The sequence below is a fragment of the Camelina sativa genome, chromosome 15, assembly GCF_000633955.1.
Source record: "Camelina sativa cultivar DH55 chromosome 15, Cs, whole genome shotgun sequence".
Classification (NCBI taxonomy): domain Eukaryota; kingdom Viridiplantae; phylum Streptophyta; class Magnoliopsida; order Brassicales; family Brassicaceae; genus Camelina; species Camelina sativa.
The window spans coordinates 20,131,711-20,143,834 of NC_025699.1; the positions used below are offsets into that span (position 1 = coordinate 20,131,711).

Below are 12,124 nucleotides of genomic sequence, written 5' to 3' on the forward strand. Positions count from 1 at the left end.
CCTGAGGGGATGAGTAGTTCCCCTGATACCGAGATCTTGAGGATTGTGTTCCAAGAGTGAGACGGTATAACTCGAAGACGCTAGTCTGAGAGTGAGATCGGTATGGCTCGAAGGTTGCGACCTAAGGGTGGTGGATTTGGGAGCAAGCAATGCCTAGGACGTGAGTATAAACAACCCGATTGAATGTAGACCTCGAGAGATTGACGGTGGTTTCATCTCGGTTTTTAGATGTGTTGACCAATGGGTCAGGGTTTTATGAACCAGAGCGGTTATGAATGTGTGGCTGTTTCGCCAGTATTGTGAGGCCGGTGGTGCTGGAGTCCCGGGGAGGGGAGTTACAGCAGGTTTGAGCCGGGAAAGGCATGTTTGCCAGATACATAAGTTCACGAGAAGCCTTCATGGCAGGATAAACTAATCGTTGCGACGATGTTGGATGAAGTTCATTGGAGATGGACAAGGTAGCTAGATTCAAGGTTTTGGTAAGCTTGTTGGAGGGAATAAGTCAAGTGGTTTGAGTTAGCGGCCTGCAAAGCATTTGAAGCGGTGAATTAGAATATGCGAGCGTATGGTACTTGTTTGTTTTATTACGTTCGTACTGATGATTTGCTGTGGAGAATTGCCAAGCGGAAAGCTATCTTTGGAATAAGCTAACTTGTGGAAGTTTCCCTAACTGGCAAGTTACTAGAGGTTTTTGAAGGAACAAGAGGGTTGATATTCAGGTGGCGGCGAGTTGATGTCGGCATACTTGAGTATTTGTTTAGGTTAGTTGAGGAAGTAACTAGAGGATTTATGGAGCAAGGGATTTATACGTTCTAGTGTATCACAGTGGAGTGCACCGGTGTTGTTTGTTAAAAAGAAGGACGGAAGTCTCCGCTTGTCTATAGATTAATGGGGTTCGAACCGGGTTACTGTGAAGAACAAGTACCCTCTTCGCAGGATTGATGAGTTGTTGGATCAGTTGAGGGGTGCTACTTGGTTCTCTAAGGTAGATCTGGCGTTGGGTTATCATTGGATACCAATAGATGAGGTAGATGTGAGGAAGACTGCTTTCAGGACGAGGTATGGGCATTGTGAGTTTATGGTGATGCCTTTTGGGTTGACTAACGCGCTAGCAGCGTTTATGAGATTGATGAACAGTGTGTTTCAGGAGTTTCTGGATGTATTTGTCATCATTTTCATAGACGATATCCTGGTTTATTCTAAGAGTCCAGAGGAGCATGCAATGAATTTGAGGGCAGTTCTGGAGAAGCTGCAGGAGCAGAAGTTATTTGCTAAGTTGAACAAGGGTAGTTTTTGGCAGCGNCAGGAGGGACCAGAGGGGGTTAGCCGATGAGCGTGCCGGGGGTGCTGGGAACCCAGGTGTGGGGTTGCAGCAGGTGGAGCCCAGGGTCGAGATGATCGTTTGGCGGATCTGTTGGCGTGCTGTTGGAGCAGTTACCGAGAGGGGTACCAGTGCAGGCTCAAGTTGTGCCGCAGATGACGGGGTGCAGCTGAGGGCTGCGGATGTTGAGGACTTTCCTTCTTATGTTAGGAGGATGGAGCGGTTGTAGATGACCAGTATGAGATTATTCTTAAGGGGTATCAGGCCTAGAGAGGCGGATAGATGGACATATGCAGTGGATCAGATATTTCTCTGTTTGGGGTTAATCCAGTTGAATATTATAAGTTGAGTGGGCAGGTGTAACATTGCAATGTTATACTCGGACCACAGGAGGTACTTGTGTCGAGAGATGTTTATAGTCATTAAGGATTNGTTTTCCTAACGGGCAAGTTACTAGAGGTTCTTGGAGGAACAAGAGGGTTGATATTCAGGTGGCGGCGAGTTGATGTCGGCATACTTGAGTATTTGTTTAGGTGAGTTGAGGAAGTAACTAGAGGATTTATGGAGCAAGGGATTTATACGTTCTAGTGTATCACAGTGGAGTGCACCGGTGTTGTTTGTTAAAAAGAAGGACGGAAGTCTCCGCTTGTCTATAGATTAATGGGGTTCGAACCGGGTTACTGTGAAGAACAAGTACCCTCTTCGCAGGATTGATGAGTTGTTGGATCAGTTGAGGGGTGCTACTTGGTTCTCTAAGGTAGATCTGGCGTTGGGTTATCATTGGATACCAATAGATGAGGTAGATGTGAGGAAGACTGCTTTCAGGACGAGGTATGGGCATTGTGAGTTTATGGTGATGCCTTTTGGGTTGACTAACGCGCTAGCAGCGTTTATGAGATTGATGAACAGTGTGTTTCAGGAGTTTCTGGATGTATTTGTCATCATTTTCATAGACGATATCCTGGTTTATTCTAAGAGTCCAGAGGAGCATGCAATGAATTTGAGGGCAGTTCTGGAGAAGCTGCAGGAGCAGAAGTTATTTGCTAAGTTGAACAAGGGTAGTTTTTGGCAGCGTGAGATAGTTTCTCTGGGTCACATTGTTTCTGCATAGTGAGTTTCTGCAGATCCGGAGAAGATTCAGGCTATCAGGGATTGGCCTGGACTACAGAATGTCAATGAGATCAGGAGTTTCCTTGGTTTGGCAGGTTACTACAGGACTAGGAGATGAAGTCTCTGGTAGGAGAGATCAGTGAGTTGAGCTTATGTGCGGTTTCTCGAGAACCATTAAGTTAGGAGGCGGCTTATAGAGCGAATATTCTGAGCAGAGTGTGGTTGGCTCAGGAGAAGGATTTGGGGCTGGTGAATGTCTCTAAGGATGTTGATTCAGAGTATCAGGTCGCAGTTAATGGTATTATCTTGGTGCATGGTCAGGTTTGTGTGCCCAAGGATGAGGAGTTGAGGCAGGAGATCCTGAGAGAGGCTCAAGCGAGCAGGTTATCTATTCATCCAGGAGCGACTAAGATGTACCGTGACCTCAAGAGGTACTATCATTGGGTCGGGATGAAGAAGGATGTAGCTAGTTGGGTTTCGAGGTGTGATGTGTGTCAGCTAGTGAAGGCTGAGCATCAGGTTCCTGGCGGGTTACTGAAGAGTTTACCCATTCCTGAGTGGAAGTGGGATATGATCACTATGGATTTTGTGGTGGGATTGCCAGTGTCACGGACCTTTGATGCTATTTGGGTCATTGTGGACCGGTTGACCAAGTCAGCACATTTTCTGGCCATTAAGAAGACTGATGGAGCAGCGGTCTTGGCTAAGAAGTATGTGAGGGAGATAGTCAGGTTGCATGGGGTGCCAGCGAGCATTGTGTCTGATAGGGATTCCAAGTTCACTTCGGTGTTCTGGAAGGCGTTTCAGGCAGAGATGGGCACTAAGGTGCATATGAGTACAGCTTATCATCCCCAGACTGATGGACAGTCAGAGAGGACGATCCAGACGCTGGAGGATTTGCTGAGGATGTGTGTGTTGGATTGGGGTGGCCATTGGGCAGATCACCTGAACCTGGTAGAGTTTGCTTACAACAACAGCTATCAGGCGAGTATTAAGATGGCTCCTTATGAGGCTTTGTATGGGAGGCCATGTCGTACACCATTATGCTGGACTCAGGTGGGGGAGAGGAGCATGTTTGGTGCTAGTTTTGTTCAGGAGACCTCAGAGAAGATTCGGGTTCTCAAGCTGAACATGAAGGAGGCTCAGGATAGGCAGAGGAGTTATGCAGATAGGAGGAGGAGAGATCTTGAGTTTCAGGTGGGAGACAGAGTGTACCTCAAGATGGCCATGTTGCGGGGTCCGAACAGGTCATTGTCAGAGACTAAGTTGAGTCCGAGGTATATGGGTCCATTCAGGGTGATTGAGCGGGTTGGACCAGTGGCATATAGATTGGAGTTACCTGAGGTGATGCGTGCATTCCATAAGGTTTTCCATGTGTCTATGTTGCGGAAGTGTCTCCGTGAGGGAGAGGAGGTGTTGGCTAAGATTCCTGAGGATCTTCAGCCTAACATGACTTTGGAGGCGAGACCAGTGAGGGTTCTCGAGAGGAGGATCAAGGAACTTCGGAAGAAGAAGATTCCTTTGATGAGAGTCCTGTGGGACTGTGATGGTGTTGAGGAGCAGACTTGGGAGCCTGAGGCAAAGATGAAGGCAAGGTTCAAGAAGTGGTATGAGAAGCAAGCCGCGACTTGAGCTTGTTTAGCCTGGTCCCATCTGTAATCCGTGGCTGGAGCGGGAATGGAGTATTCCAGCCCATCTCTCTTGTTACTCGGTCGCTTGGGGTGGTTGGTTGTGCGACTCAGTAACAAGATGAGGTGGTGTTTGGGGTACAAAGTTTCCGTGAGGCGGGGTTGTGAAGAGAAGTTTCCAAAAGTGGAAAGTTTCAAAAAATGGAAAGTGCTAAATATGGAAAGTTTTCCGGGAGTTGGAATTTGTCCATTTTAGCGGTGGAGAGCCTTGGAGGGGCTTGGGTGTGGCCTTAGTGGCGGACTTTTGAGTCAGTGTGCCCGTGTGTGGCGGTCTTTTTAGACATTTGTGTGGTCTTTGTGACGGGCTTTTTAGCCAGAGTGTCTTTGTGACGGTTCTCTTTAGGACAATTGTGTGGCCTTGGTGGCGGTCCTTTTAAGGACGTTTGTTTGGCCTTTGTGGCGGGCTGTTTAGCCAGAGTGTCTTTGTGATGGTCCTTCGGGACAGATGGTCCTTCGGGACAGACGGTCCTTCGGGACAGATGGCCTTTGTGGCGTGAAGATGATACTTGTGTGGTCATGGGGTATCCCGGTGAGGGGATATGTGGTTGGTAGGACATTGAGATGTTTTACGCGAGCCACGGGAAGGAAACCTGGATAGGGATAGGGCTCAGACGTGTTCAGAATCGTTTGCTCGCGACTCTTGGAGGACTTAGGTTCTCCTAGTACTGCCATATTCAGAGACTTTGTGGCTCGGGAGTATGGGTGGTATATCGACTTCGGATGACGATCCGGGGGCGCGCTGTAGGGTGGCAACCCGAGAGACGAGTTTGGACTTTTCCTTATATATTTTGGCATGCAGACTTAGGTCTGATGAGGAGCCAATAAAAACTCAAGGTTTAGGCCTAGGAGTAAAGGAAAGTCCAAAAAGTCAAGAGCAAATGACGCCTGGAACGTGAGTCTATCGCCTAGAGGTGACCTTCTGTAGATCGGTCGGAGGAGTGCGGGCCGTGGAGACGGTTGCACGGGAGTCCTTGACTGATGGTTGTTCGAGATTCGAGGACGAATCTAGATTGGTGGGGGAGAATTGTAACACCCGCAAACCAATTTTTGGTATTTTGGTAAGGGTGTCGATCGACACCTTCTAGTGAGGCATCGATCGACACCAGTTGTGGCCGGTTTGGTCGGTTCAATTTTAATTGTCCGGTTTGCGGAGTTGGTTTAGGGAAAACCCTAGCTCGGGTTTTTAAGGAGGGAGCTCGAGTTTTTCTCCTCTTTTGGCCGCTTTTGTCAAAAACAGAGAGAAAGAGGAGGAAAGCTTTGTTCTTGAGTTCCTGGGAGTTTTTGTGAGATTTTCTTGCTGTTCTTGGGAGATCTAAGGCTGGGAAGGTGTTAAAAGCTTGCTAGGAGTGAGGGAATTCGTCCTTATTGGTCAGAAACTTCCTGCAAAGAGGTGAGTGCATGACCATGGCTTATCTAAGCTAAGATCTCTAGATTCTATGTGATTTGGTGCTTATGTGGTTGTTTCTTTGAGTTCTCTATGATATTTCGTTGCTGTCTGGGCTGGGTTTGGCTTCTGGGAGTGCAAGGAGCGGATTGGAGAAGCTTGGAGGCGAGATTCGGAGTTTCTGATCGAGGGGAAATCGCTGCTCGGCATCGGTGTCGGTCGACACCAGTTGGGGTGTCGGTCGACACCAACGCGAGGACGGCTCGGGACTTTAGCGAGTGTCGAACGATGCCATGTGGAGGTGTCGGTCGACGCAAACTAGGGTTTTCGGGAGTGTCGGGCAGGGTGTCGGTCGACACCAGTTTGGTGTCGGTCGACACCAGATAGTCAGTGTCGATCGACACCATCTGGTGTCGGTCGACACCCCTTGTTCAGTTACGATGGACGTTGCATGCTATGTATATTGCCTGGTTTGTTTTATTGATTGTTGTTTGTGGCATGTAGAGATCTTATTGCTTGTGTGTATAGCCCAGTAGATGGGAGGATTGCCTCACTGAGTGTTTATCAAATACTCATGCATCTCAATTTGTGTTTGTGGTGCAGGTAAAGGCAAAGTGTGATCGTGGAATCAAAGGCAATGAAGAGGAGGATGTTCTAGGGACTTGATTGTATGGTTATCTGGCATTGTTAGGTTGCTAGAATTGAGTCTTAGAGCATTGTTAGGATTGCTGGTTGTTTGATTTATGCTGTTTGGGATTAATGCTGGATATTACTTATTTGGTTATTGGATATTGTTTTATTGGATATCTATTGGTATGTTGTTCCGCTGTTGGATTGTGAATGTGGTTAGGTGGCTAGTGGGTATGGGACCACTAGTTGTAGTTATTTATTATATTATTATTTATTATTTATTTATTAAAAAAAAAAAGGGGTCGGTTGTTTCAATAGGGACTTCATCTCCTCCTTGCTTAACTCCATGTTCTCTCCACTCCCAGCCTTGAAACCATATGAAACACATCTATTTGTGGGTGTGATGATGAATGTATGGAATGATGAGATATGAAATGAATGGATGGCAGGGTGTTTCAATTCCCCTTATGCAATTGTAGTATAAGAGGTGTCAATCCAATCTGAGAGTTTGCAAGCAATCAGGATGTGCATATATGTCTAAGTCAAGCCTAGTATGTAGGATGTTTGTCACTAACAACCTAATGATGAACGTAAAATGCAGAAAGTAAAAGCTACAAGAACTAGATGCTAAATATAAATGGAACAGAATGATTATGACAATTATGAAGCTAGAACAGAAATAGAAGCTATGATAATGCAAGTAATGAACTAATGCAAGGCAAGTAATGAACATGATACTAAGTGAATGCAACAGAAATGCAACCAAAATGAGACAGGACAAACACAAATCATAAACCAAAGTTCTGGGGATGAACTCGAGCAAGCACTCAATCGAGTGTAGATCGAGTGTAGGGTCGAGCTGGACAAACGCGAAAAATAGAGCAACACAAGAAAAACATAGCAATATAAAAGTTAATCAAACAACAAACAAGCAGCAGGATTTAAGCTAGGAAATCAATAAACAAGGAGAGCCTTGAGGAGGGATTCATGGGCTGGACTAATGATTGAGGTCATCTAACTTGGTCAACAAATCTCAAACAACTTGAGCTAATCTCTAGACAATAGTTTCTAAAAACATGTTTAATCCACTCTCATGGCAAAAAAACAATCAAGCTCATATATATCTAGACTTGTTCTCACAAAGTAAAGAATCCACACAAGCAAGCATTAAGCAATATGTCAAATACAAAACAAGACCTCTAATCTCTTAGCAAGCCTAATGGTAAACTCTAGATCTAGCAAAGTTGAAAGCAATGTTTTTGAATAACTTAAAATTAAAAATAATTAAATAATAGTATAATTTCTAATTTTATGAAATATATATATATATATATATATATATATAATATTTATATAGAAGTGAGTATTTACAAAATTTAGAATTAATAATTAACTGTATATTTTCCTTAATCTTTTTTCTATTTTTTGTAAAATTAATAACTTAAAATTAAAAATAAGTAAATAATATTATAATTTCAAATCTTATGAAATATATATATATATATATAATCTCCTCATAATTATTTTAAAAAACTTTTTATTTTTTTATAAATTCTGTAATTTTTGATAATTATTTTTTCACATTATTAATTTTTTTTAAACAAAATATTTTAATTTTGTTGTAATCAAATTTCTCCTACTAAATATTAACTTTTACACATATCAAAATCTAAAATTAATAATTTGACACATGTCAAAATCTTATTAGTGGCTAACTTTCAAAATCCAACTTTATTATAATAAGATTTTGAAGGAAAGATATATTTCTAAGTCTTGAAACTCACTAAAACTCACTAGTCACTAATGCTATAGAAAAGGTCGCTGAAATTATAGTTATGTCTCTCAAACTATACATTCCTAGCAATTAGTAACTTTCCTGATACCAAAAACGAAAAAAAAAATTAATAACTTTCCTATAAAAGTAAAAAAGGTAGAGACACTTGCTTGGAAACCCAAGAGATGAGTGGCATCGTTTAAAGGTGTTCGTTCCACTTCCATCCCACTCCCACGCATGTGTAATAGTCTAAGGGCATGTTTATAGGGAGATCAGTTTAGTGTTCTTAGAGTATAAATATTGTAAAAATAATGTAAGATCAGTAGTTAAGAACTTTTGTTAAGAAGTTATTTATTGGGAGAACATGTGTAAGATCTTAAGATTTAATAATATAATATTTTTATAGAAATTTAAGAATGTTTAATAAATATATAGATTAATGTTTAAGAATGTGTAATACTATTTAATAATATAATGTTTATTAATTGCAAAACTTATAAAATTTTTACTAAAATTAAAAAAAAACAAACATATTACTTAATTAATTAAAACTTTTACCAAAAAGAAGTCAAAATCCAGCAAAAATGCCAAGAGATAGAATTAAAAACTTCACACATAGCTTTTAGGTGTAGTATGTATATAGTGTTATTCGTTACTCGATTTAGTGAAAAGGAATTGGTATATTTCATTGAGAAAGCTTGGATCATCCATTGTAAATTACATTCATTCAACAAAAAGGTATCATTCCAGAGATTATGGGCATGAGAAAGCTAATATAATCTCAGACATGGAAAATTAACTCCAGAGATATTTGATCAGACATCAGCTAGATAGTGCTTGTTCTTAGTCTCTAGATCTTGAGAATCTTATGCATCGAACCTCTTCACAAGGGATAGATCATTGAGCATCTTCTCAATTGCTTCATCATCATCAGGACATCGTCTGTTAGCGTCCCTGATTCGAGAAGGCTCAAGCCATTCAAATTTGGTTCCTTCGTTTACTTCTTTCTTCTCTCCACAAACAGGATCTTGGAGCATTTTCAGCCTCTTGCTAGAATCCAATACAGGGACCTTATTCTCCTTAGAAGTCATTCCATCCTCCAAAACTCGCTTCAAACGAGAAATACTTGGAGGCATCCCTGGTGTTTCTGGACCAGGAACATCATCATCTACTCCTATATCTTCTACTGGTCTTATATCAGCTCTCCCACTGAAGCTAAACGTGTGGCCTCTTTCTTGAGACTGACCATTATTGGAACGATATTCAGGAAAAACATTATCATCCTTCATACATACAGATGAATCATTCAGCGGAACAACATGTTCTCGGCTCCTGTAGCATTTCAAAAAATGATCCAAGGCAGTAATCAAAATCTCCACATTGACAAACACATTACAAGACAAAACAATCTCTATTTACTGAGGCAAAAGATCTCTCTCTAGCTAATGATTTTAAGAAATAAGAGAAAACGAAGATTAGTAGTACCTTGCTCCAGAACAATCTCGATCATCGACCTTCACAAACTTATGCATAATATTAGTGAACAGCGACGAAGCTCCACCGCCGGCGGCGGATTCAGCCGGCTTAAATCCGGACGGCAAGACACGACGCGGAACCTTCTCCGGCGGAGTATCCGTTCCGCTAGTAGCATCGCCGGAAACCAAACCCTTACTCGCCGACGACGGTTTTTGAAAGAAAGACAAAATCGATCTCTGACGCTGCATTTTGGAATTGTGTGAGTGAGAGAGAAAAAGCGAGAAACGATGTTTTCCGATTATGACGGCGCCGGAATCAATCGCCTCATCGATTAACCAAATCGACGAGAAGAAACGAAATATGAAGAAAGCTTTCGACGATCTCCAAGCTCACCGATCTCTTCTTTCACCATCTTTCAACCTCTCATGGTCTGAGATTGACTCTCACTTTTCCTCTCTCCAGTCTTCACTGCTCGACCGCTTCCGTCTCCTCCAATCGGCCGCGCCTCTTTCCGATTCCAATAAAATAGAAGCCTTAACATCGGAGACACCACTCGTTTGGCCGGAATTGAGAAAGTTTTGTGAGAAGAAAAAGAAATGTCGAAGCCAGTGAAAAATGAAACCAAGAGTGTGACACGTCATCTTAAGATCAACACAAGAACTGGTCTTGAATAAGATCAGTTGGGCTGATCTTATAGCCACTGTTCAATTAATTTGATTTTTAAAAAGGCTTAGATCACCCCATGTGATATCCCTATAAATATGGCCTAATAGACTCATAACAGTGATTATTTTAATATCTGGACCATTTCCCCACTTAACTTTAACTTTATTATATGGTCACTAGTCACTACTCACTAATGATGGCAGCTTTATGTCACACTTCTTGTTGACGTGTAGTACTTAGAAAAAGAGAAAATATGGGAATTCCTGGTTTTATTATTAAAACTTAAACACTCGTCTCCCGATATTAAATAGAAAAACAAAGAATTTGTAAAATTCCTGGTAAGGTTTTGGGACCCTAGAGAATCCATGGCTATTACTCTCACCAATTCCACTGTAAGTAGAGAGTTTTTTTTACTATTGTTTCCTTCACTTGTGGGTTTTTGATGATGAGAAATTTATCAATTTCGGTCTCAGCTGCATCATATGGACGCAAACCTGAAACGTTTAGGCGACATATATCCTTCTTTTCAGCTTGTAGCGTTTATAGGAATTTGTGCATATATGTAGACATGACAGTCTTAATTTTGGATTGTGTGTCCTTAAGAATGTTTACAGTTTTAGGGTTGGGAGCAAATGTAGTTACTCTTCTTTTGATTCTCATACTCACAGTAATGACAAGGAAGGATAGATGTAACAGAAGGGTAAGCAAGTAAGCCTAATTTCTGGTCTTTGTATTGATAATTAACAATTGATCCATTTCTCTTCTCTTCTTCTTTATATAGAAAAGCTACATTGAGAAGTGTGTGTTGTATGTAATACCTGCACTTGGAGTATGTATGTCATGTGTGGACTTTGTGGTGCTTCTGAGAACGAACCGTAGGAGAGAAGTCATTCTCTGTTTACTCCCTTTGTCTCGTCTCGCAATGTGGGTAAGGTTCTTGTTATCAAACTAAGAATCTTCTTCTTTGTCTCTCTCTTCTGTTTTCTGTCCTGAAGCTTGTTTTACTCTGCAGGTTGTTGTCATGCTCTCATCAAAGTTCGCTTGTGCTTGCTGTGTTTTTAGTAGCCGGATTCTATGTTTCTGGTGGATCTTAAGATCCCTAACAGAGGCCCTTCATCTTACCATGATTTTCACTTTACAGGTAATTCAATTGTCTTTATAAATCTGTCACAATAAGTAGTTCCTTAACATAATTTGGACTCTGTACAGGAGGTTTTCCTGATCATGTTGGACATTACTTTTGGTATCTCTGTTAATGTCCTCAGGATAAAGCAGACTCCCCTAAAAATCAGGTATATGCTTTTAGTATGGCTCTCTTATTTATTTTATTTTCCTTTTTTTTTTTGCCTCTCCAGATTCTTATTCTCATTGTAGTTCTTTGGAAGATCCACTTATTGAAGAAGGTGACGATCAAATGCGCATTGTACGGCATCTCTCTTCCATCTAACTAATTAGTACTTGTTTTAAAGAGTAGTTAAACCAACAGATCTATTCATTTTTTGAAGGAGAAAACTAGAAGCTGGTGGGATTTGTTCACTTTTGCGTACATCGGTTCAATAATGAAACATGGCTCAGAGAAGCAGCTAGAATTTGAAAATCTACTTCCACTCCCACCTGATATGGATCCTTTTACATGTTGTGAGAATTTATTAAGATGCTGGCAACTTCAAGAGTGCAATAATGGCTCAAACCCATCACTATTTTGGTCAATTTCTGGTGTATATGGATGGCCATATCTTCGCCTTGGACTGTTGAAGGTACATTTGCTTTTTTTCACTTTCTTGTAATCTTTGTTACTATATATTTGCTACTGAAAAATATAAACTTTTGCAGGTGTTCAATGATTGCATTGGCTTTGCAGGCCCCTTATTTCTCAACAGACTTATCAAGTATCTAGAAAAAGGTCTCCATTCTTCTTAATGATTTTAGTAAATATGTTTACGGCTGGAATCACTGACACTGTTTCTCACTGAACAGGTTCAGAAAGTTCTGTTGGCTACACCCTCGCTATCTCCTTGGGCCTCACATCTATCTTTAAGTAAATATATTCCTAGACACAACTTTTATTTAACTCA

The 12,124-nt window shown here is 41.5% G+C and overlaps 2 protein-coding genes across 3 annotated transcripts in view; one reads left to right on the forward strand and one right to left on the reverse strand.

The window, feature by feature from the left end:
* Positions 8,568 to 10,098, reverse strand: LOC104747249 (DNA mismatch repair protein MSH7-like). The gene is made up of 2 exons (XM_010468851.2): positions 9,393 to 10,098; positions 8,568 to 9,239 (listed from the first exon to the last, which is right to left on the reverse strand). Exons 1-2 carry the CDS (start codon positions 9,629 to 9,631, stop codon positions 8,774 to 8,776), a joined length of 705 nt encoding a protein of 234 aa, XP_010467153.1. The 5' UTR covers positions 9,632 to 10,098; the 3' UTR covers positions 8,568 to 8,773.
* The window catches only part of LOC104747250 (ABC transporter C family member 13), an 8,659-nt gene continuing 6,879 nt past the window's right edge, over positions 10,345 to 12,124 (forward strand). Inside the window, exons 1-10 of one of the 2 annotated variants that reach the window (XM_010468852.1) lie at positions 10,345 to 10,441; positions 10,523 to 10,563; positions 10,662 to 10,749; positions 10,831 to 10,977; positions 11,062 to 11,190; positions 11,259 to 11,341; positions 11,424 to 11,472; positions 11,555 to 11,806; positions 11,883 to 11,952; positions 12,027 to 12,087. In XM_010468852.1, coding sequence (XP_010467154.1) covers positions 10,415 to 10,441; positions 10,523 to 10,563; positions 10,662 to 10,749; positions 10,831 to 10,977; positions 11,062 to 11,190; positions 11,259 to 11,341; positions 11,424 to 11,472; positions 11,555 to 11,806; positions 11,883 to 11,952; positions 12,027 to 12,087 — 947 coding nt within the window. In that variant the 5' untranslated portion in view covers positions 10,345 to 10,414. Of the gene's footprint in view, positions 10,442 to 10,522; positions 10,564 to 10,661; positions 10,750 to 10,830; positions 10,978 to 11,061; positions 11,191 to 11,258; positions 11,342 to 11,423; positions 11,473 to 11,554; positions 11,807 to 11,882; positions 11,953 to 12,026; positions 12,088 to 12,124 lie in introns of those variants that run through there. The other variant, XM_010468854.1, reaches the window with a different exon arrangement.